This window comes from Perkinsus marinus, assembly GCF_000006405.1.
Source record: "Perkinsus marinus ATCC 50983 genomic scaffold scf_1104296948168, whole genome shotgun sequence".
In the NCBI taxonomy this organism is placed as follows: domain Eukaryota; phylum Perkinsozoa; order Perkinsida; family Perkinsidae; genus Perkinsus; species Perkinsus marinus.
The window spans coordinates 154438-178923 of NW_003210279.1; the positions used below are offsets into that span (position 1 = coordinate 154438).

Below are 24486 nucleotides of genomic sequence, written 5' to 3' on the forward strand. Positions count from 1 at the left end.
GTTTGACGTGAAGTGGTAATACCACTTCACCATTATACCACTGTGGTATAATACATAGTGTAAAACACGATATTCGCGCTATGCAGTGGTCGTGATATATATTTTTCACTAGTGTTTTTCATATCACGGGTGGAACTTCATTATATTTCAACATCGACCAGAGTGATAACCACCAACTCCTTCATTGCATATCAATATGATATTTGATTATTTGAATATGATTGTTCATGGTATATCATATTGAACATTAACGGCGAGAGCCCAAAGTCGACTGTAGCCCACAAGCTTCTCTGTGGGGATCGTGAGGAAGCTGCGTCCAGCATGGGTTCGCAGATGATCTTCCTGGTAAACTCCTCAGGACTTCGCTCGCCGACGAAGAAATCTGCTTATGAATCACCGAATGAGAGCTGACACGAAGTGCTCACCACAAACAGCCTCATCTCGATAGGTCGACGGCTCCTCTTGATTCATGGCATTGAATTGTGGGTGCACCTCAGAAGTTAAGGTATAGTGTCTCGGCAGTTGGCCGTGGAAACCAGCCCTGATCATAATAATACTACTTACTGTAGGGCAATATATAGAATAGTATCATGGAGACTATATAGAGGATTGTGGGATGCCCAGGCCTAGCCCAGGCTGGTCTCAGCTACTGCCATAGTCGTAACAATACAGACCGCGAGCGGTTCTACTGATCCTATTCGTTTCTTCGAGCTGTGATAAGATCCACAATATCGTCAAAAGCCACTCGCGTGAGTTGGTGTCAACGTTGCTTGCAAGATATTATTCTTTCACTCATTCGGATGACCCCCGTGGAACAGTGGACGACGAGCGCTTCTGGATAGTTATGTACTTGCGTACGGCCAGTTCATTGTCATTTATTTATCATCGTATAAATCCAAGCATGAACTCCGACTGTGACTTACGCAGCTTACTTGGTGAATTCCAGTCTAGCCCCTGGTGGCATGAAGAAGTGGGAATAAGAGCGATACCAATCATCTCCCATACACACCACTGCCTCAGGACGACTTTGGATAATATTATAACTAAACGGAAACATGAAACGCGTGATATCATGCTTTTATTCACCTCTTTTCCCACACCTTAGCCGGCGCGCCATAGTAGAGCCGTAGAGCTGCTATACGACTAGTCGACAGAAGGACGATGACTGCTAGCGCAGACTTAACTGCATATCGCCGTAACTTGGTTGTTTGCGTTGGGGCTTTCTTCGACCTAGCACGAAATCTGCTTGCCGATCTATACAAGCCATGAAGAAATTTATATATACGACCACTGCATATCGCTGAGTATTACGCCACTTCACGTAAAACGGGTGAAACTCCGTCAATCTATGGAATATTGTATATAAATATATATTATATCAAGATGTACTTGTTATATACATTGGAGTCCCACACGTTCGACGTGAAGTGGGGTAATACTCTGAGTGATAAAAGCGTTATTCGCGATATGATTGAAAACACTTCGCGAATTACACCGGAAAAATCTCCCATATCACGTAGAACACATCACGTGTTTTTCGCGATATTCACTGCTCACATGCGTTTTTCGTGAAGTGAAATGTGAACTATGATTTAACTAGTGTTTTTCATATCACGGGTGAAGCTCCATCATTATACATTCAATGATTATCGTTATTCTATATAACCTATGATATTGATAAAGGGCGATATCTAAATATGAATAACGGAGTTTCACACGTTTTACGCAGAGTGGCGTAATATTCTGTGCAAAACCCGATATTCGTGGTATGCAGTGGTTTGTGGGATATGTTTTTCACTTGTCTTTTCCATATCACGGATGAAACTCCAATAAACTAGTAGTAATATTAATGCTCACGTATAAGTTGGGTATGTCTTCACCAAAACAGCAGCGGAACATGCCGCAATACACGGGTAGATCTGAAAATAAAAATTAAGAAATCAGCAGAAAACACAGTCAACGTTACAGGGTACAGAAAGCGCTCTTCCTTATGCGCTAACTTAGACATTATCCCGAACCATAGCATCTAATCACACGGCGTAGTAAACTAGAAAAAGTGGACGAGACCTGACCATAGGGAAGCCTACAGGCAACCATGAACCGAGCTTGTGACCAGTGAAGTATAGAATAGATATAAAGGCTAGAGGCAGACAGATGTTGAAATTGAGAATACCATTGAAGATGTAATAATACCTGATATTATAATACAAATGGCTGGCGAAAAACTGTACTTCAAATTCATAACGGGCACATTCCAATAGGGAAGTTTCACAACGACAAGATGCAAACGTAACATATATCATCATATTTACAGCTACGCTACTATAACACAGCATTTCCTTATGCACGACGGAAGTTGTGTTCTTCATGTCGCGTCACACGACAGCGAGAATCGATCACTGAATTTGTTGCCAAACTTATTGAACTTATCTTGCAATGCGAGTGATGCCGAAAACCCGAGAGCTGACGCAAGAACAGTGATCAAAATAGATGTTCGCTTTCCTCAGGAGTTCCCTTACTAATTACGGATCGTTGTATAGACTACGGGTAGAAATGTACAAGAATCAATAATAATTTTCCAAAATTTCCTTACAATGATTTCCATATTGTCACTACGTGAAAATATCTCCCCACACTGCAAAAATACGTGTCTACTGCTTACCAGGGTTCAACACCGTATAGTTGGGAAAGATTGTCGACAGAAAATCCAAAGTTGTACATAGCAATATTCAACGGTGCGAATACGACTCTGCCGTAGAAGTGATAGTCCACAGCAACTGAAGCACTGTAGTGATCATTCAGACCTCAATGAGCATTCACGCTCACCTATGGTGCCACAGACGATAAGCAAGCCTATGGCGCCTCTCGTGAGGGTGTAGGATAAACCTCTTTCGTATCTAACCGTAAATGCCTGAAGTTCCTCGAATCACTAGCATATAGTACTCTTACACGACGGAAGATACCAGAACAACGTAAACAACACTTGCGAACGGCCATGCTGTTGCGAAAGCGCCGAACAGAGACACTATTATGCACGCGAAATCATCTGAGGCATCTCAAGTAGAAAACATAAGTCAAAAATCAACATACGTTTTTTTCCATGAAGATAATTCGACAATATGAAACAACACATGAAGAACTGGGAAGGAAGCACTGCTGGGGAGGCTTGGAAACTGATAGGAAAATTCATAAAGTCCTCAGCAAAATAGAAAGATCTCACAAGCCAGGGAGCGCCGCGCTCAGATAGAGGTAGATAGCCGCAGTAGGAGTACCCCACAAGGACGATATCATCTTGGAAAAAAAGTATCTGAAATCAACTTTAACAATTTCAGATTTTGCAGGTTTCTCACTCGCATAGTGCACAGAAGGACGCGTTACATGCTCGTACAGCGTAGAAGACCATAGGCTTGGTAACACCAGGGATGATACTGGAGAAGAGCCAAGCCACAGTAGCATACACGTAGGTGTAGACGTATGATCTCAGGCCGAACTCTGGGCTGTACTCCCAAGTCTGTAGTGATGGTAGACCGTATGACTAACAGTAGAAGAGCAATGATTCATCTCAGTGTGGGAGAAAGATATGCATAACATGATTGATAAAAACTTCGGAAAATTTTCGTTCGCTCCTGTACAGTTCTCCTCGAATTCCTGTGAAAACCTCTCTAACTAGTGAGAAAACAACTTCTGAGCTCAGCTAAGGAAAGCGAATATATATTCCGACAGCGAACCGAGCGGGAGTGCTGCTCTTTGAAAAACACTTTCATATAGTATCTATCTTAACCTCACTTCTATGCTATCTAAACAGTGGCAACTGCAAAGCTTAGCAAAAGCCTAAGACCATTAAACCTGTCAGTTTACAGGCACCTTTAACATTGGAGTTTCACCCGTTCTACGGGAAGTGGCGTGAAACTCGGCGAAAAACGCGATATTCGCGGATTCCTATAGTAGTCGTGAAATATGTTTTTCACTAGTGTTTTTCATATCACGGTCGTGAAACTCCATTGTTATATCCCTACACACGTCACGAGGTGGTATACGAGAAATAATTAAATTCACTAAAACTTGGAAATTTCAATGTCGATGATTTGGTTACTTCTTGTATTAAATTAGTTGAGTTTCGTCCGTGATATGGAAAACACTACTAAAGAACATATTCCACGACTACTGTGTAACGCGAATATCGAGTTTTTTCACAGAGTATTACACCACCTCACGTAAAACGGGTGAAACTCCGCTAATCTATGGAGATATGTTATACCAAGATGTACTTGTTGGTGTTTTCACCCGGAAAACGGATGAAATTCCATTACACTACATATCAAGATTTTGTATTATAATTTATCAACTAGAAAAGTCATGTTTGTCTCACCAGCAGGTGTACAGGTTCCCAATAATTGAAAACCTCATCACAGTCGTCAATGATCGCATATCTAGCTGCTATCAGCCTAGATACAACCAACACTAGCACTCCAATGCCATACCATCTCTCAGCGAACTTCATCGCAAATAAGGTCAACACCCTAGAATGAAATATTCTCCACTCACAACACAACGAGAGTCTTTCAACAACGAATATTAAACGACAACAGCAGTATGTATCATCATGAGGAACGGACGGGCACATGGACCTCCAGATCGACACTGTCGTGCTTCAATTCATCTCTCATCTTTTCCGAATTCAACTTCACACCGTTGACCTGAGATCATGAAAACAGCAAGAAAACACCATCGTTGAAATCAGGGTTGCGAAACTCGCCCCGTGGGCAACATTCCTTGAAGTGAAATTCGATAGGCATAAAACGATGCAAGTTCAACTAAACTGTGTTGTCGCTGTTCATTGTAAGAATATATACGTACATGATCAACTACATGTGTTGATGAAAATATGGAAATTCTGATAGGAAATTATTCCCAGTTCGTTTTCCTATACTTCTACTCGAAATCGTGTGTATATCTCTATAATGTATTGAGAGAACTTACGAGCTCAGTTGAGGCGACCAAACACATATTCCCACACTGTCAGTGTTGGACTTTAAACCCACACACACAGAACCAACAGCAGAATAATGTGCAACATGATGACGGTGACACTGCAGTTACTAGTGTCACCACAATAACACGACCTACCGCAGTGATGTAAGAGCCTTCCGTTACCCTAGTCCCCTCCGCCTGGGTTTTATTCCATCTATCCAACAGCTGTCCCTCCACAATAGTGACGATCTACCAGCATGCACTAAACGCTCAACTTGCCATACCGTAAATGCCACCTCGAGGCAAGTGAGCTCCTCCTCCTCCTCACCACCAAACACTGGTTGATGCACAAAACCAAACTTATCATTCGGAATCGTCTTATCGAGCCTCACTCGAATCATCGTGCATGCTGGGGCTGAAGATGGCTGAGACAAGAATACACTCTCGTACACATAACACTCAAGCGAGCCGCTAACTCTATAGTTAAACGCCGTCGAGATCGAAAATGTCACATCGATGCTCATTTTTCGATTACATTGGAGTTTCATGACCCGTTTTACGTGAAGTGGCGTAAAACTCCGTGAAAAACGCGATATTTGCGCCTTGCATTACTCATGAAATATGTTTTTCATATCACTAGGGTGAAACTCCACTGTATCCAAATTTCTAAATTAACCATGATCAGCTACATGCTAATGATAATAAGCTCACCAAAATCAGTTTGTTCGGAGCTATCAAAATCCCATGAGGAAGGTCCAAACCACCTGAATCAAATGTTCCACCTGAGGGATGTACCGCAACAACCAACAACATATAGTTCATTTTCCTACCTTCGGAAAAAGACGCTACAGTGTTATGAGGAGCCACAGGCGACGGTAGGCTGGGCGTAGGAGGCGAGTCCAACGGCTTCAATGGTAATGTCGGGTTCACCACTGCTGCTGCATGAGGATTTCTGTGGTAATCAGATCGCATGGAGTGGGAAAATGCAAGTTTGAGATCGCTAAGAAGCATTAATTTTCATATTCAATACAACTATCATCATCATCATCATTACCACTACAACTACGAGAGGAAACCAAAAATTCGCAACATTTAATCGGACACTTGCACTATACACACAAAATAAAAACAGAAAATTAAGGAATTTTTGCATATGAGCAACCCTTTCTTTTTCCTACTTCGACTTCGAGTTGAGGATCTCCTGCGCCACCACATCTTCGGGAGGGCCGCAAAGCGCCCTTACAGGTGCCGTACAAAGGCTGAAAATTCCCGACATGTGATCAACAAAATTAAACTATTGCATATTTTATGATGGTATCGTTATGAACTCGACATTACAATGTCTTGCATGTCGCCTAATATGACACGGATGATACCACACCTCGCGCGAAAAAGAAAGTAATTTTAACATACGTATACTATCCCCAATGGCAGTCGATGGTTCGCTCGAACGAAGCAAATAGATGATTTCCTGCGAACAAATTCATAAGCTATTCTGAGTAAGTAACCTCCCAACAGCAGCAGTGAAAAATGACAACTACTATCAAACTTGGTTCGCGCGATCTAGCGTTGAAGTAAAATTTCTCCGTTGCGTTCTAGCATACCACAACGTGTAGTCTTCATTCGCGTTTTCTCTGTTATATCTTCTTTACTTAATTTTTACTTTTTTTTTCTTTTTTTTTCCATCAACATCATCAACGCCTACTCGAGGGAGAACGCGACCCTACGAATGATATATAACTATCGAATGATATTCCGAATCAACTTTTCGCAACCTTACGCTGAACAACTACTATCCAATACATGCAGGTTAACCCACATCGGACTCGAATGCAATCCATACGGGAATCCTTCGGTACATGCCTATCATACCTTTACAGAGGAAAATCACATCCGCACTATTGTAGATCGGTTTGGCAAAATATGCACGTAGTCAACTAAATGTGTAGATAACATTTGTGGAAATTTTGAGGATTTTTTCATTGGTTTCTATACACTTCTCCCCGATTTTGTTTGTAAACTTCTATAATTAGTGAGGAAGCTTCTAGACTCAGCTGAGGAATACGACCATTTATTCCAACTCAGTGTTGAGCACCTAGTCGGGGAATTTTTCATCAGATATTGCAAAGCCGTCGAGTAACAGCCTTTGATCAGCATCCCTACATATTAATCTCATATAATACATCTAGGTGCGCTCTATTGCGGACCCCCTCGGAGATTCCTGAATGGGACTCCCCCACGAGCACATGGAGCCAATGTTTACCTTGTGTGGTAGCTCCTCAGAGGGATTCTTGCCGACGTACCAACGCAGACTACGATTAATTTTACCGTATACTTTTTCAAAAAAATGACGGCCATCGGAGGTACTCATCAGCACTTATCCACTGCCTTCATACGCCGCAATAAGCATTCCATAACATTCGTTTCGTACTAGGAGACGTCTTCCCGAACACGAACTCAACAACGATGCATACGAGGCTCGAACCGATCACAAGCAGTCCTTCTAGTTTAAAATTGAGACTTCATATTTCCCCAAGTAGATGATATAGATTCTAAGTTGAAGTAGCACTCTCTCGAGAGGAACTCCACTCGAAGAGCAGTCGCCTAATTTCCCCCCTATCCATAGCGACATAATACTCTTGGAGATCCGCGATATTTTTCGAAACATTTTAAGGTTCAACCTTGACTGTAAATTAACTTTTCAAATCCCCTCCGTCCACTACTTCAATGCTCAAGATCCAGTGGGGCGCATCTAGCCGCCCTTGCAATACCCAAGCACGAGGAGCTGTGGCCAACCAGCATCTTGAGGAAAGACGCAACTCGTGAACTGTGCTAAATACTGACATAGAATCGATGATTCTATGATGTTGATCAGTTGTGTTGTATGATGATATCCTTGACGTGCTTTTAGTCTAGCTGCAACTTCATTTGTAGCAGTGATCATTTATAAGTAAGCTTCTATTAGAAACCATTTGGTTGCCCTGACAGCTTCATTTCCTCCAGCTTACCACGGACCGAAAGACCTTTAATATTCGGGAAAATACTCAGGGGCTCCACCGGGCAGGCAGCGTTGCTCACACACACTCAATTGCCAGATGAAGACTTTAACTGTAGGGAGCAAAAACGAATACGTAACCCAGAAGGGAAACTCACGCAATCCGAGCTCTAAAAAAAGGAGCAACTACTCCTCCAGATATTCATCAGCTGAAGTTGTTGTTGGAATTTATGTCCGCTTTCCTCAACTGAACTCAGGAGATTATATACGAATTCGGGTAGAAGTGTACAGAAACCAACAAGAATCTTCCAAAATTTCCTCTCAGAAGTTTTATATTATCACCAACACATGTAGTTGACCACGTGCATATTCCCCCTCCACACTGAGCTCTATTCCGTTAGTAATGCCCATCTCCCCAGAGCGTCCGGATCCAAAACCGCGATTTTCATAGAGCAAGACAGTGTTGCAATACATGGTCGCTTCCTTCCGCTGAGCTCAATAGTTTTCTCACTAATCATAGGAGTTTATGTACGAATTGGGTGAACATATACGACAAGTGTACAGAAACCAACAAGAATCTTCCAAAATTTCCTCAGAATTTTCATATTGTCACCAACACATGTGGTTGACCATGTGCATATTTCCCCACACACTGGAGCAAGAGGAAACAATGAGGATATGTTCGATAAAAGTTGGGCAAGGAGTGGTATGAGCCTTCGCACTGTTACCAACACAACTTGGCTGTCACTTTCGACGTTTGTAACAACACGTGTATGTTTCCTCCTAATCGCCGTCATCCGCGACTATATCGGCATCAATACCCGATAGCATCATCCTGACGATTGAGGAAAAACCGGCAGAAGAAGGAAAGGCTGATGTCGTCTTTACACGGTGCTATCTAATACGAGACTTCGGAACGGCGACGACGACGACACGGCAGATTCCGTCACGCGCCACGAAATTCTACAGCACGATTTGGTCCGATTTCCTGTAAAGTATAAGGCAATGGGAAGGCCTCGGAGGGGAGATACGACTTCACAGATGTAGTGCGACGCGCTATCAGAATTGATGTAAGCGTATATCATCGCAAAGTTGAGCCGTTTTCTTCTCTTGTCGCCGAATCAAGATCAGTGTGTGGGAGGGGAATATGCACATGGTCAACGACATGTGTTGGTGGCAATATGAATAACAATTCGCCATTCAGTCAACCGTAGAAAGCTACCAACACAACAACAACAACGACGATTTAAGCCTCAATTGCTATCAACGTTTTTACACAGGCCTCCCAAAAAAGGTCGGCCGCTCCACAACGCCCAAAGGCACTCAACGTCGTCAGCATTCGGGCAAAGGGGCAAATCTGAAAGAAAATTCACTACTACAAATAGCAAAGAAAATTACAATTCTTGCACAAAACTGACCACGCGAACCCGTACCGAGCAACTGGTTTTCCTTCCACTGTATATCCCCTTCCACACCGTCAATGATCTCATGCATGCGAATCTGATCATACTCCAACTCCACCCTCACAACAACAGTCGTGCTCTACCCAATGCTTCGGTTTAGGCAAGGCATGTTCCTCGCAACACTCTCTCATCTTGGACAGATATGCTTTCTCCAACCTCAACATCTCGAACACCGCACCAAGGCACTCTTCATACCTACACACAGCGAAGTCATAACCACCATCGTTGCATCGTATAGTTACTTCTCGCGTTCTAAGGAGTTGCTATCATCGAACATATCCCGTATACTCAACAGGTCTACATCACTCATGCTCTCGTCGAGCCTCAGCACTTCTCGCAGCAACGACTCCACAGTAGCGAGAGGCTCCCCTTGTGTTGGTGATATACCGACTGCTATGATTGAACGAATAGCTCTGAATTGTCGACCCAGTATTATCATCTATGTTGAGTTCAATATCGTAGTTATATTTATAATTGTTCTTTCTAGTTATTATTGTTAAACTGTTTTCGTTGTCAAGCCTCACAGAATTTCGAAGGCGACGATTTGCTCTCATAAAATTTCACCACGAGAAAAGTCTTCATCCCTACTACACTATAAACTCAACACTAATGCGCGGCTGAGGTGCCTTATGACCACTCGCATGCTGATATCTCAACGATAATACACAACAAGGTTACCTCAGGATAGTACTCGTTTGCAGAGGGCTTCAATGATCATGAACGCTGTACAAAACTATCAACTAAGACTCATACGAGTCAATTCGGAATAGCCAGGATAAAGCAATGGTCACGACGACGACAACGACGACGACGACGATAGTAATTTTAAAACGCTCCAAGACAGTCGGTTTCCGAACGGCATTCAACCAAGTCATCTGCGACTATCTCGACGACCCGCAGTAGAGTGCGCTACACTGCCACGCCCCTGAATGACAAAATTCATACAATTGCACAAATGCCAATGTAATACTTTCAAAAGGCGGCCTCCACCCGTAGCAAAGGTCTTCTGGCAGATAGGAATATGTCGTTTAGAGGCCTCATCGTGAAATGTCCGTCCACAGTGAGGACACTTGACCATGTGTTGGCGTTCATGCTCAGCTTGTAACTCTGCAAACTTAGCAGCAGCCACCTGTCTCTCATAAGGGTCCGTAGATCGACACGATGCAATAGCAGCCTAAATGCCATACCACTCCTCGCCCACATCCTCCCAAGCCTACCCTAAAAGCCTCGCTCTGTTGCTTCCACTTAGTCGGCTTGGCCTTCTGAGGTCCTCTCCTTTTCTCCTGCATGGCTTTCCTTATCAATTGATCCTTATTCTCAAATCCATGCAAACGATTAGCCACAATATCAAACCTATCAGCCGAAAAATTCTTAGCGGAGCGAAGCAACAACATCCTCACTCGCGTCTTTTCTCCTTGAACACCTTTCGACAAACTCCTTCGTGCTTCCCTATAGACTCCTCATTGAAGCTCTACAAAGCATTGTGAAGAGGGAACACTTGCACATGGTCAACTACACGTGTTAGCGACAATACCAAAATTCTGAGGAAATTTACGAAATTCTTACTGCTTCCTTCTACCCGTATTTGTATATAGACTCTTATGATTCGCGAAGAAGCTACTGAGCTCAGTTGAACATATATTCCAAACTGCTATCAACGTTGGAATATATATTCCCACTCCTCAGCTGAGTGCAGGAGTTTCCTCACTAATCATAGAAGTTTATATACGAATTGGAAGAACATATACGAGAAGTGTACAAAAACTAAAAAGAGTCTTCTTAGAATATTCATATTGCCACCAACACATGTGGTTGGCCATATGCATATTTTCCTGCTATACCGTAACGATCATCTTTACTAACCAAGACTGTTACCCTACCCGACCGCATTGTTGGCACTTCACCATCCTCATCTGCTCCTCAGGATATTCTCCCACGCCGACCTCCCCAATCACTACCACACCTTTTTCAATTCGTGGCATACTCTTCTTACGATCGACAACCAAGGGCGAATCCTGCTAACATGCGAACTCCGCTCCGCTGTGAAAATTCATATAGTCACCTTAGTCTCAGTAGTACGACGATTCACGCGCTCTCCATATTCACTCGTGCTTGGACCTAAACGAAGCAGTAACTCCACAGATCACATATCAGCACAGTGTTGGAGTATGAATATATGTTCGCCACTTTCCTCAGCTGAGCTCAGGAGTTTTCATACGAGTTAGGGTAATAAGAGTGCGCAGGAAATAGCCAGATTTCCACAATTTTTTAATATTGTCACCGACACATGTAGTTGACCATGTACACAGCTTCTCCCCACACAGTACCGGTATCACCAGAGCTATGACGCTGACGTCGCACTAAACCACGGCCGAGTGACTCAGGAGAGGCAGACGCCCTACCGCTTAATTGGCGATACCACTCCTTCGGCGAATCGTCGCTATACCTATACAACTGGCACTCTACTACACCCAACTCGAACGACCTCACCTCGGCTGAGCCGAATGCCTACGAGTGTTTCCATACTGCGGCCCACCCATAGTGTTGCTACCACCATGACGCTCTTCCAACCTATAGACATCAGACTACCACTAATTCCCTTTATATTATCCACATCACCTCGGTACGTTATTAACAGGTATAGTTGCACTCATTTTACTCTTTAACAGAGTAAGACTAGTTTTCAGTTTTGACTTCAACTCTACTGTAGTAACATCTGGCTTCCTCCCCGAGCTGATCCCAGTATATGGGCTACCATTCCTTACGAACCTAATACGCATCATCCCCTTCACTCGTCGCCTTGAGGAAACTACATCCCTTGAGCTGGTGGAGATGAATATCGATGTACCCGAGGCAAGCCGTTACTAGTCGTAGTAGTTGACCCGAAGGGTACCTAACATACCCATCGGCCTTCATATCTCAATCACTACTATACCTTCTTAGTAGTAACGTATCGAGAGCCCTGTGTCGAAGGGCTGTGCATGCCAACGCTGTTTCCCTGCATCATCTTAGTCGGACTTAGATTGACCTGTTGCTGCAGTTGTCGTCCCGTCGGCATCCAATGCTCGCGGGAGGCCACGTAGGTGGCCTTGGTAGAAGGAGTGACCTCTTCCCGTAGGGCTATACCTCTGTAATAGTCCATGACCTCGTTATAAAACTCTACTGAGAATCGTCTATTGAGGGGACTTCACTCGAAGCACAGCTATTCACAGAAACCCGACGTTGATGGAGTTCCACCCGTTTTATGTGCAGCGATGTAATGCCCTGCGGAAAAGTCTTCGCGCTATGAAGAGATTTGTGTGTTTTCTACTAGTATTTGTCATATCACTGGTGACACTACAGCGTAACGAAGTAATTTATATGGTATTATATGAATCATTGGAGTTTCATAACCCATTTAACGTGAAGTCGCGTAAAACTAGGTGAAAATCGCGAAATTCACGGTGATATGCAGTGCAACGATGCTCAAAAAACAATGGAGCGACGTTTCAGCAGTATTATACATGTCAAAGCGAATACATTTCAGCACTTAATCATCATTCCCGCAACTTATCTTGTTCGAATTGAGCAATGCTGCTGATAAGTTGCTGAAAGGCAGAATTCGTTGCTTGGCATTTTGAGCATCCTCATTGTGATGCTCAAATGCAAGTGTTCTATAAGATTTTTCTAAATGGGCAACATCAGTGACTTGCTGAAAAGTTAGTGTCTGGTGTGTTGAATACATTTGGGCATCATTGATAGGTTGCTGAAATGTGGCAAGAGCCTCATCATTGCTGATGCTGCTGTCAGTGCAGATGAAGTAGCGCTCGCCCACAGTAGCGCGATGTCTGTCAATGAGAATAATAATGACTTGCGTTAGCGCGCCATAGTGCGTTACATAAATTTTCTCCCCACGGGATGGCTATCAAGCGAAATGAGCTGGGTGGCGTAGGACGTGGGCGGGTCTTATATTCACAGTTTCTGATGAGGATAAATTGGCAAGGTTTTTCTACATGAGACAAAACTCTCGTACTCTTCAAGACGGATACAGATGATAGCTATTGTAGAGCGTGTGTATTGTCTTTGTATGTATAGTGGTAGACACAGATTGGCTGGTAATCAAGCAAGTGGAAGCTATTCGAGTGTGGGATTGAAGACCGAGGCGGTATTCGACAAGCACTGAATTCCCGTTGTGGTCGATACTGTTTGTCCATCATGTTTGCAGCTACTGACTAATTGTAAGTATCAGACTAGCATTCGTTTCATGTCCTGATCAAAAACGAAGGATTTCGTGAGTGGCAATGCCCCGAAAGTTCTATATGGGCCGCACAATGTGGCCGATGGCCACTGGCTGTCTCGGTCCTCGCCCAGACCGAGGAACGTGTGACGTGAACAAGTTTTCACATGGGTGCGCTCCATTCGCACATTCCCCGGACACGATGGGTATAGATCCCATGCTTATTCGGAATGTACACTGTGGAGTGAACTCATCTGGTTAGTGGTGAAATGCGCATGTAACAGGTCGGTGGCTGTTTAGCTGAACTACATTGAATGAGTAATACGTATCTTGGCACGCATACACAAAATACGCGTGCACATATGTAGAGATTGTGTGATCTGCGCGGTGCGGATATTGTAACGCAGTCTCAAATTGAAATGATGGTGTCACTGGTGCGACCTCCATTCAAGCACTCAAGGACATGCTCGTATATGGAAAATATGAAGAAGCTACTCGTCCATGTACTTCCAACATGGAAGTTCCATATATTTGATGGGTTCCCCACTGGTCCATTGGTACTGAGGAAACTCAACTATTAAGATTCTTAATTTAAGAATACTCATAGGTAGATTATGGGAGACAAGTTGTCTCAGACAATTATATTAGTTAAAAGAAGTATGAAGACTTCAAGACGAACCACCCGCTAAACATCCCGTGCCGATACGCCGCTCAACTGCGCTACCCGCTCCAAATACGAGTCGATATTCAAAGCCCCTCGATGATAGGCTTGATAATGACCATCTCGTCTGGGCTCGAGACTTCGAGAGTACGCTGGAATCCCTGCCGTCACGGAACTCCATGTGAGCACTCGCTGACTGTGATGCAAGGCAATCCACACAATCGATGCAACCACTTGCTCTTGTCGGACCTAACCCTCTCCGGTGCCCTATATTCTTGAGCCATAGTCTCAGCAATCTTGCGGACCCACGACCTGCACAAGTGCCAGTAACAGCCTTGAATCTCATTTGGCTCTATCTCCCAAACATTCTGCAGAGCCTTTCGCATCGCAACTTCGTAATCAGTTATATAGTAGAACGAGGATACTAAATGAAATAGCTGCCTCTGTGCGAGATCCGTTCGAGTTTGGAGCAGTGCAAACTCGCAGTCTTCCTGGCTCTTGCTCGCCATGAGCACATAGTACACCGGAATATAATGGCCGTCAATTTCAGCAATGCCAGTCCATAATTGGGACCATCCCTTCGGCGCAATTGTGAAAGTAGCATCCCAGATCATCCCCGAGGCCCGATTCAAAGCTGTAATATTGCGATCGGCAGCGAAAATCAGCATGGGGCGAGTGTTGTTACTATACAATAAAAATCGATCATCGCTACCTCTGCACGTCCCAGCAAGCTGCTCAACTCTAGAGACAAAGTCCTCATAGTACCCAGCACGATCGATGTCGAAGGCACGGAGGGCATTCGCAGAGGAGGAGTTGTTCGTTGCTCCATAGGCAGCAGTCGCCAAATTCCGCTGACACTCGTGACACGAGTGTTCGTGTAGACATTACCGCGATCAGCTATTATCTCCCTTACAGCATCGGCGCCGACTGGACCTCCTGCAGCCTGATACTGCACTCGTCGTCTCAGAAGGGTTTGCTCGCGGTGAGCCAAATCCGGAGGGGTCGAGCAGTTGTCAGGATGGGGTGAAGTGATTCGAAGAATTGTACAAGCATTGTCAACAATTCTGAGAGTGAGAGACGCACTGCAGCCGCAACATCTCTATCTCTCTTTGTCTTGCTGCAGGATCTTCACAAGACGCCATTGACGATCTTCTAGCCAAACGTTCTTAACTCCCCTGTTGGTTGTCGAGAAAGAGTCCTGTGGTATTGTTGCTCCGACGCGTATCTGAAGAACATCGAGGTATTGATCGCTGCAAGTGCAACGTATACGAGTCTCCGAATTTGAGAGAATGGTCCACAATTATTCAGGGTTGAGTTATCAAAACTGCATACTTGAGTTGAGGTTTAATATATGATTGCTGTAGCGAGAGGCAATGTTCTTTAATGCTCGTCTTGCTCACCTCCGCTCCGCCCTCTCCATTATCTCCAACATGACCATCGCTTAGGAGAGCATTAACAGGCTGCTGAGGGAGAGGACTGTTATTAGGCTGCTGAGGTAGAGAAGTCAATACTCCGTATTGACTCGAATATACTCGTGCTGAATTTATTTACTATTGTGATGATACTCATCCCTCCACTTCGTTCCGCCGACACAATTATGTGATAGTGCCATATATAGTGCTTTTCATATTATGAATTTGATAATAAACCCCATAGGAGAACAACTAGGCACAGAAATATGCCCATCACCAGTTCATGGTTAGTAACCATGAACTGTGATTGTGTGCGTATTACGCACAAGGTTACGCACTGCGTAACCATTGGTTACGCACACAATGAGATCGATCCACTGTCCCCATCACGGATAGTGGTTTCGCTTTCGAATTGGCCCTCCTCCGAGACCAGAGGTAACCCCAAGTCTATCGCTCTATCAGTTGAGAGAGCTATGGTCCCTCGTGGACTATAAGGGTCATGCATAGTTCAGACATGTTGTTGTGTAAAAATACGAGAGAAGTATCCATTTCCGGTATCGAACTTGCGCACATCCGGCCGTTTCAGGATATGGTTGTTATCTACAGTACATGGGTGTACCTCACTGAGCCAATGAGCCTCCTACACAAACTCCTCAAGAACGACGGTTTTTAAGGTAGAAGCCTCACTTCAGGAACTTGAGAGACTAATGAGATCATTTCGCAAGTCCCTCAGTCGCAAGGATGAGAAATCTAACATTAATAATGACGGGTTCCAAGTTAAAACTAAGCTTATCCTCAAGAAGCTTCTATCGACTTGAGAGAGTTGAAGTCATGTGCAAATCTAACATCAACAATGATGGTGAATGAGATCTTGATTTATAAAGAACAAGTCCTCGTGAAGTTGCCAACGACATGAGATTCAAGTCAGGCGTAAATTTAATTCCTCAAGTGGCATTCTGTGACCTCCTGTTCGGACGTAATCACCCACGGTTGTCATCAACACGCGAGCTTAATCTGGATAGGGCGAACATGGACATGTTCTACGAGGTAAGAAAACAGAGTATAGAACTGAGCAAGTCTGCGAACTATCGTGCACATGCGTACGAAGGTACGTGTATAGTAGCGGTGGAGACTCTCATTCGCTGAAGAGATGGTGGTATTCGAATATGTAGAAGATACTACTCGACCAAAGTTCCAATAGGGTATTGAAATCCCTTCCTGAAACCCAGTCTCTAGTCGAGTCTTAGTCGAGCACAGTTAGTTGCGTGTAACTCTGTGGTCATACTCCCACGCCGGGCGCCAAGCATGTGGCCCTAGGCTTTTTAGGAAAGCGAATTTCGAATTGCTACTGCCAGCAATGACGAGGATCACACCCAGGGGGCTACTGATACCCTTCATGCAAGTTCCGAGATACCCAGGCATCTGCTACTAAGTTAATCGTGTCCGTCGCGTTGCGTATCATGGGAACCACACTTCTATATTCACTGAGGAACGCGAGTCAATTACAAGCGAAAGTGTATGTCACAGTGCACCATGCATGTAAGAGGCACGTAGTCATCTGTTAACTGGAGATGTCGGAGGAGCTAACAGGCCCGGCGGGCCGTAGTTGCGAGATCGCCGGACTAAGTATTCTTGCTCCGTCGGTATGGGGTCCAGAGCGCCATCATCATCTTGATGGGTATACTGAGTAGCTTGATAGGAAGTACAATCCAAAACTGACTATACCGTCCTATCCTTTCGAGTCTTCATGTTGATACTAGGGAATCCGTTGACCATTTGCTGAGCAGGAGGGAGACCATTCGATCGTGTTCTCATACCATCGAAACTGCCGTATCTGATAACCACTCATGGAGCATCGCGGCTGACATATAGCCACCTGAGGTCTGGTGTGGTCTCAGACGGAAACAGGACGAGCTCTCCTCCTGGGACGCCGGGCGTTCGACTGTGTACCACATACGTTTGGCCCTGGGCAAGACGCCGATACAGTTGGGGTACTCAATGCGGTTGTATCCCACCGAAAGAAAAACCAATTTCGGAGCTTGCGCGAACATCAGCGCTCGATCGGATCGGTGGCCAGCAGGGCGTCCTTCATAGAAATCAGAGTTGCGCTGACGAAGTGGTACATTAGTCATAGAAAGCGCCGGGACTCCGCCCAAGACGCCTAATGGGACACAGATCGGCAGATGCACATGTGGCCTACATTATGACACCTTGGGAGACCCTAGAGGGTTCATTGCCAAAAAAGCAATTCCGTGGCAAGACACGATGCGAAATTTGCTTCTTGGACGACTCGTCTTCTGATGCAAAAGATCGCTTCACTTCATATCGAAACTCACCAAGAGATTGCTCATAGATTTCCATACGAGGTCGTATGATACGTTGTGACCTCGACCTCGGAACACTCTTCGGAGCTTTGTCTGAGGCAAGCTACTGCCACGCACAACTCGATTGACGTACCCGATAATTCTGAATCGTCATTTTTATTCTTCGCTTTCGAATCACGTCGGCCCGACTTCCTCTTCGTCTCTTTAACCACTGTACGACGCCGTTTAACAACGACTTTACGCGAGGGGGGCTTCAGATCAGCCTCGGGATCAGAGTCGCTTCCTGAGATGGGAACGCGATAAAACCTCCAATGGTCTCTCGCTAGTATACCAGCGTCATTGGCAGCAGCCTTTTCGGCTTGTTTGATGAACCTCTTGATGACCTCCTCAGAGAGGTCTTCTGGTAGCTCCACAGAGGCATCCCTGAATAATGTGGAAATAATAACGATTTCGATGAAAGACCTCACGTCATTTCGCCGAATGCCTCTGCAATTTCATGGCCAATATGAAGATAGTCTTTGATAGTGAACTGTTTCTCCTCGCACCCACAGAAGGAAATTTCAACCGTCAAGCACTTCGGCAGAGTGAACTCCTTGTAACTGCTGAGCACAGTATCGAGCTACTTCGGATCAACTAAGTTGTTCACATCGTGATCCTCGCCGTTGACTCTTTCTGAGGCTGCATTTGGAAGTAGCAATTCTTGGCACTGAAGGTTGGCGACAGCCGAGACAACAGCAGTGGCAAGAGCACCTAAGCACGTAGTTTTCCGAGCTCTCCATCAAAGGGGTTATCACAGCATCTCGAGTTCTCATGCTCGGGGGTGGAATGAAAGGCGGAATGTTTGCTCGCATCCGGGGGTTCCTAGGAGGTAAGCATCCATATATGAACCAATTAAGCTTCCTGGAGTGGCCATGAAGGTCGGCAAATAGTGCTAGCGGTGTATACCGGCTCAGAGCCTTTTTCGTGAAGTATCTGAGAAGTGTACCAGCCAGCTCGGACTGTTGCAAAGGAACAGCTGATTTTCACATTGTGGGATGCAGGAACTTGCATGGCTGATTCCAAACACGATTGAGATCTCGGCCACTGAGATTAGAGCGATAGTTCCCAAGGACAACACCGTCTGGATTCAGCATAGGCACCTACAACGAGCGCCTCAGGCCTTGGCCAGATAGCGGGACTTGATACAATTTTGAAGATGTATTTAGCTCTGAGCTTCCGCGCTAGGTCAGAGTCTGATAGGAGTTCCCTTATCAGACCTTCACAGGCATAGGAGGAGACAGACTCCCCTGGATGTACCTAGTAGAATCGTCATGAACTTTTAGAGGAAAAAAACGACTACATAGTTCAATCATGTAGTCGTTTTTTCTCTATATGAAGACAGGCATTAAGAATTTGCATTCGTGTGGAGCAACTCGATGAGTACGTGTCGCTCACTCTGGCTGTGATGACAATGTATTGCTTTCTGGTCTCATGAAGAACCAGATGGTCGTCTTCCTCATCCATTGTCTCATCGTCCAACCCAGGGTCACTCTCTTCCCTCGACCTTGTGATAGTGAGCATATCAAGTCTGTTGCCAGCAAGAGTGCGGCACAAGGGGTATCGTGATAGATATCTACCACTCAGGGTGAACCCTCGAGTTTACTCTGCGAGTCACTTTTGGCCTCCGCGGCTGCTTTCCATGCCCTTGATGAAGTTCTGCAGTCTTGAGAGAGTATAGGGGAAAGTATAGGCGAAATAAACAGTGTCATCATCCCAATGAGGAGTATATTCAAAGGTCAGCACACTAGCCTCTACAAAGGATGCTGCCTGGCCTGACAGAACAGCAGTTCCGTATTTCTTACTGCATGTATATCCAACCCATCCCAAGCGGGTTTCACCATGCTAGAGTTCTAGGAAAATCACACTCACACGAATATTTTCTTTTTCTTTATTAAGCGACAGAGATCCTCTGTTATCGGTCCGAATGGCAGTAGTATAATTTCTTTTTTTTCACTTTGATCGCACTCGAAGACGATTGATGCGCTTACAAGCTATCTCGATAGCAGCGACGCCCTCGCAAAAGTCTCCAACTTCTAGAGCGGCAGCAACCCTGAAATCTTCCTTATTCAAAGCTTGGATAGGCAGTGAGCTGCAGCTGACCTCGTTAGAAGGTGCTTGTCAGTATTCGTCTTGCCGTATTCGACATTAGAGATTCCCGCGCCCCTCACCCACCCAATGCCGTTCCCTTGATGGAATCTGAGTTGCGATTCTCAGGAATAGACATCCGGATAGGGAGGTCACTCTTGTTTCGACCAGACTACGGGTTGCATGCCTTTTTGGAATAGCGACGACGGCTTCCCCATCGTAACCTGACGCGTCTCGCTCACTGGTCACACTCGAACCACTCCAGTGGACTTATGAACAACTTAACTATCACGGCTGTTTCTAGCGAGATTTGCTTTGAAGAGCAACTCTCATCGCTCTTATGAGAAAGGAGTAATTAATACTCTACGAGATTTTGTAAAGTATTGATCATCACTTATCTCTCGTATAACGTCGCTGGCTATAAACTGTGCCGAAGATCACAATCAGGAGGAGTAGCTTTTTGGAAGCGAGATCTCACCAGGTTCAGCTTGATGCTGCTACCCCTAGACAAATTCTCAACACTGAAGAAGAACCATTGGGTGTTGCCATAGGTGTTCGTATCCGGACATACAACGAGGTCGTATCTGCGGCCAGAATACTTCAACTCTGTGGTGTTCGCGCTCGTTCACTCCCAGTCGCCAACTTTGACCGCGGTTTGGAGATTCCCCGATTCGAACCGACTCTCGAAAACAAGAATGTCATTCTCGGGACCTATCGGACTGTACCTATGATGAATGGTCTAGTATGCCTCAATCACAGTGCAAAGCCTCCTAGTGATCAAGTGCCAATTGTTCAATTTAGTTCAGCACCCCATAACGGACGACATAAGGCTTATCGTCACTGGTCTGATTTTCAACCCACAATCGAGAGCAAAACGATCGTCGGTAGCAAACAGTTGATTTTCTGTGGAGATCAACTTCTCCAGAAGAGTAATTACATCGGGGAGAGACACCAATAACGTACATTGGCGTTCGTGGGCACGTTCCTTTGCGCAGTCTGCCAGTACCAAATCGGCCTGCAACAACGACATCTCTATCGTTGAGGGCTTGATCAACCAGATGCTGAAGATCAACGGGCTCCCGCTTCCTATTGTAGACCTGTGAATGCATCGACTGTTCTAAAATGGTGATCACAAGTAGCTACGCAGGTCCCTCGTAACAAGTCTCTGTCGTGTATTATACAGTTAGCATGGGGATCAGTAAGCTGCGCTACAGTCAAGGGCTGTACGGCGGTCCGGGGCTTCTGTAGCTGTAATGGGTACTCCATATCTAAACAGGCTCCTTGCCCGAATGCATAACTAGCCTAGGCTTTTTGATAGCACTGTGGAGTGAATAGAGTCTCAGGACTTCGCCAGTGTCACGGCTGAAATTCTACAATGTTCTAGATACAGTCGCAGTAGATTTTGGGATATTTAACTTCAATTCGTTCACAGCAAACGGCGATGTAACTCTTGGAAGGGAGCCGCGATTTGTTGGTCTACAGATCCACAGTATTTCATACATTCGTCATTGTTAGTAGGAAGATCAAGTGCCATGATTGCTGTCGATGGGTTACTAGACCCGCTCAGTATATCCGTTCCTAGCCCACAGTAAGGTGTTTCCATCTCGAACTTTCTGCTAGGATACCTGTCCTATGCACAGTAGCTCATAGGGGTGATAGGGTCGGCCCCCTTACAGTGGTAAAGGCTTCAAGTGTTCGGGCCACTCGGTTATAGCAACGAATGACGATCGATTCTCGGACGTCTTGCGGGTGCCTCCTGGTGGCGGTTCACCTATCGCGATTCACTTCACGCGGTGTGGGGAAATATGCCCGTTTTCAACTACATGCGCTGGTGACACTATGAAAATTCTGAGGAAATTTTGGAGATTCTTGTTGGTTTCTGTAAACTTTTATCCGACTTCTTATGCAAACTTGGATAATTAGAAAGGAAACTCCCGAGCTCAGCTGAGGAGAGCGGACAGATTTTCCAACACTGACTTCACCTGTCGTGAATGATAACTGTTGCTTCCGGTGAGGTCAGTGTCGGAACATATGTTCGCTTTGCTCAGCTGAGCTCAGCAGTTTCCTCGCTAATTATACAAGTTTACACCGGAATTCACATAGGAGTACTCATAAACCAACAAGAAAACTCATTAATTTCCTCCCAGAAGTTACATATCGTCAGCAATACATGTAGTTGACCATATGCATATTTTCCCATTGGTTGAGATATTTTTCAATAATTTCATCAGAATTCAATCTTGCCTCTATCAGGGACATCTTTAGATCACAACATGCAGGCCTCACTTTGTCTTCTCTGGGATGGTCGCAATGGTTTATCGCCTCCCTCAAGTGAGCTCCCTTTAGGAGCATCAGTGGAAACGAGTCGATCTTCATTCTGGGGTATCTCTGACCAGTTTTTGTTTTTCGATTTTGCATTTTTAACGCCTCGCAATCTTTTCAGGGAAGTAGATCGGCGTCTTTCCTTGCGGTTCTTGATATGAGGCATTAGGCTTTAGCTATGGTCAGTTCAACGATTATGCGGATGTATTAACAACAACACTGCTTCAACGCAACCAGAAGCGTGATAGCCAACAAGTGTGACGAGAACACAAGAGTCATGCAGTGCTCGCGGCTAGAACATCCTATAGAGGAGTACCTACAAACAGAGTTCTCCATTTGCTAACTTAGGAGCGTCCTTTTTCTTAGGCAAATTCGGAAAATCATTGTTTCGCGTAATCAGTAGAGATAATATAGACCAATATGCAGACAGAAATACAGACAAATGTATAGATGATTATATAGACAAATATATAGATTTATATATAGATTAATATATAGATAAATGAATCAATTAATATATAGACAACCACTTCATCACTTTGATAGATATACACGTGTATATAGATGAAGGCATGAGTGTCATTAATCCAGCATATGGTAGAGTGAACCAGTCACAGCCTCTACCGTTACTGATATATGAGGAGGAGCTAATTCCTTGTACTGCACAAGTTGCAACACAGGAAGCAGAAAGAATGACTAAGTCGATCCTTACAGCAATCTGTCCGATGTAAAAGAAGAGATAAGTCTTCGTCTCGTACGTACCGAAGCTGGCAAAGTCCTTACCTGCCAGCGATACACTGACTACAAACGCGGGTGTAGGTTGTCTCTGAGCTCACCAACGACGCACATCCAATTCGGATCATACTTCCCATCGAAGAATGCCTTGATGTGCTTCGCCATTTCGCTCTCAGTCTTGTACTTTTGTATAGCAATCGAGGCTTGTGTCACCTTAAAATTACAGTTGATCGATAGCGACGTGCATACTCTTCTGCTACGGCATCAGTCCTCATTTCGCAGTTCTCGTCCATATCGGAAACGATGTTCTTCCCCTCAGGCATGGTTCAAAAATTCAGAAGCGCTGCGGAGGAAATAACGAACATTAAGCAACACGGTTTATAGAGCTGAGCTTGAGGTCCACGATGGACCTCTCGAACGAGCCTTTTCCTGCCGCATTTGCACTACGAATTTCCGTTTTCGCGTACCGCGTTTATCGCGGACTGCTTCTGTTGAGATACGGCAAGCACATGCAAATGCCCATCTGAATTCGTTTACAAAGAACAATAGGGTCACTTGCGGTCTCGAGTGAGAAGTCTCGGTCCCAAGAGCTAGAAGAAAGCACTAGTTGATTGGGAAAAGTACTATCATACTTGGATACGATTCGCGAGCCGATGAAAATCTTTGAAGTGGGCCTCGGCGTGCTGGCGACGATCGCATACCATCTTTCGTTCACATTCAACAGCAAGTGTCGGAGTCTTCATCAAGTTGAAGATGTTATCGCCTATCATGCCTAACAACTATCAGATTCCTCTTCGCAAAGAGGAAGATCGTATCAGCCTGATACTATCGGGAATCACCGATACGATGCCTCCATCACACGTGTAAGTGCCAAGCTGAGCCTCCGACTCAGTACTGACTCATCGATCAGTGTTCACGAATCCAGTTCATTGAGGAGCAAACATTTTCTCTCCGAATCACTGAAAGCTTATGGTCATTCTAAGGTCGTCAGAACTGCCGACCAAATACGGCGTACGCGTTTCGAGAGCGCCATAACGCTAGTGGGAGGGTAACTCAACAGCCTCGTCAGATTTTCAGCTCGGGTGCATCACTTTACCATTTCAATGAATGCACAACTAATAGCGATTCAGGGAGTACTGCACTAAAATAAAGTGCTAGTTAGATTCGACAAGATGGCTCGAGAATAGGTTATAGTAGTAAGCAGGTGTACGACTATTGTAAGATACAGTTTGGAAGGGGTTTCGGTAAGACCAGTGGACGATG

At 44.9% G+C, this 24486-nt stretch overlaps 4 protein-coding genes across 4 annotated transcripts; all 4 read right to left on the reverse strand.

The window, feature by feature from the left end:
- Positions 1-928: 928 nt before the first annotated feature.
- On the reverse strand, positions 929-5372 carry Pmar_PMAR019024 (glycosyltransferase, putative; the record flags this gene model as incomplete). Its single annotated transcript, XM_002778802.1, has 12 exons — positions 929-1043; positions 1087-1230; positions 1858-1919; positions 1967-2026; positions 2073-2193; positions 2663-2777; positions 2827-2897; positions 3221-3307; positions 3351-3535; positions 4629-4697; positions 5128-5220; positions 5256-5372. The coding sequence occupies 12 exons, from the start codon at positions 5370-5372 to the stop codon at positions 929-931; spliced, it is 1239 nt and encodes a 412-aa protein (XP_002778848.1).
- Positions 5373-9212: 3840 nt separating this feature from the next.
- On the reverse strand, positions 9213-12083 carry Pmar_PMAR019025 (conserved hypothetical protein; the record flags this gene model as incomplete). The annotated part of the gene is made up of 12 exons (XM_002778803.1): positions 9213-9323; positions 9365-9466; positions 9513-9624; positions 9672-9868; positions 10400-10603; positions 10647-10782; positions 10830-10900; positions 11310-11444; positions 11492-11547; positions 11757-11875; positions 11920-12000; positions 12049-12083. 12 exons carry the CDS (start codon positions 12081-12083, stop codon positions 9213-9215), a joined length of 1359 nt encoding a protein of 452 aa, XP_002778849.1.
- Positions 12084-18065: 5982 nt separating this feature from the next.
- On the reverse strand, positions 18066-22654 carry Pmar_PMAR019026 (hypothetical protein; the record flags this gene model as incomplete). Its single annotated transcript, XM_002778804.1, has 16 exons — positions 18066-18465; positions 18510-18641; positions 18689-18748; positions 18793-18903; positions 19069-19181; positions 19228-19338; positions 19477-19654; positions 19697-19853; positions 20070-20131; positions 20182-20277; positions 20323-20390; positions 20645-20750; positions 20796-20891; positions 21130-21263; positions 21310-21434; positions 22453-22654. The coding sequence occupies 16 exons, from the start codon at positions 22652-22654 to the stop codon at positions 18066-18068; spliced, it is 2151 nt and encodes a 716-aa protein (XP_002778850.1).
- Positions 22655-22780: 126 nt separating this feature from the next.
- On the reverse strand, positions 22781-23546 carry Pmar_PMAR019027 (dynein light chain 1, putative; the record flags this gene model as incomplete). Its single annotated transcript, XM_002778805.1, has 4 exons — positions 22781-22804; positions 23201-23271; positions 23325-23436; positions 23484-23546. The coding sequence occupies 4 exons, from the start codon at positions 23544-23546 to the stop codon at positions 22781-22783; spliced, it is 270 nt and encodes an 89-aa protein (XP_002778851.1).
- Between the last annotated feature and the right edge of the window lie 940 nt (positions 23547-24486).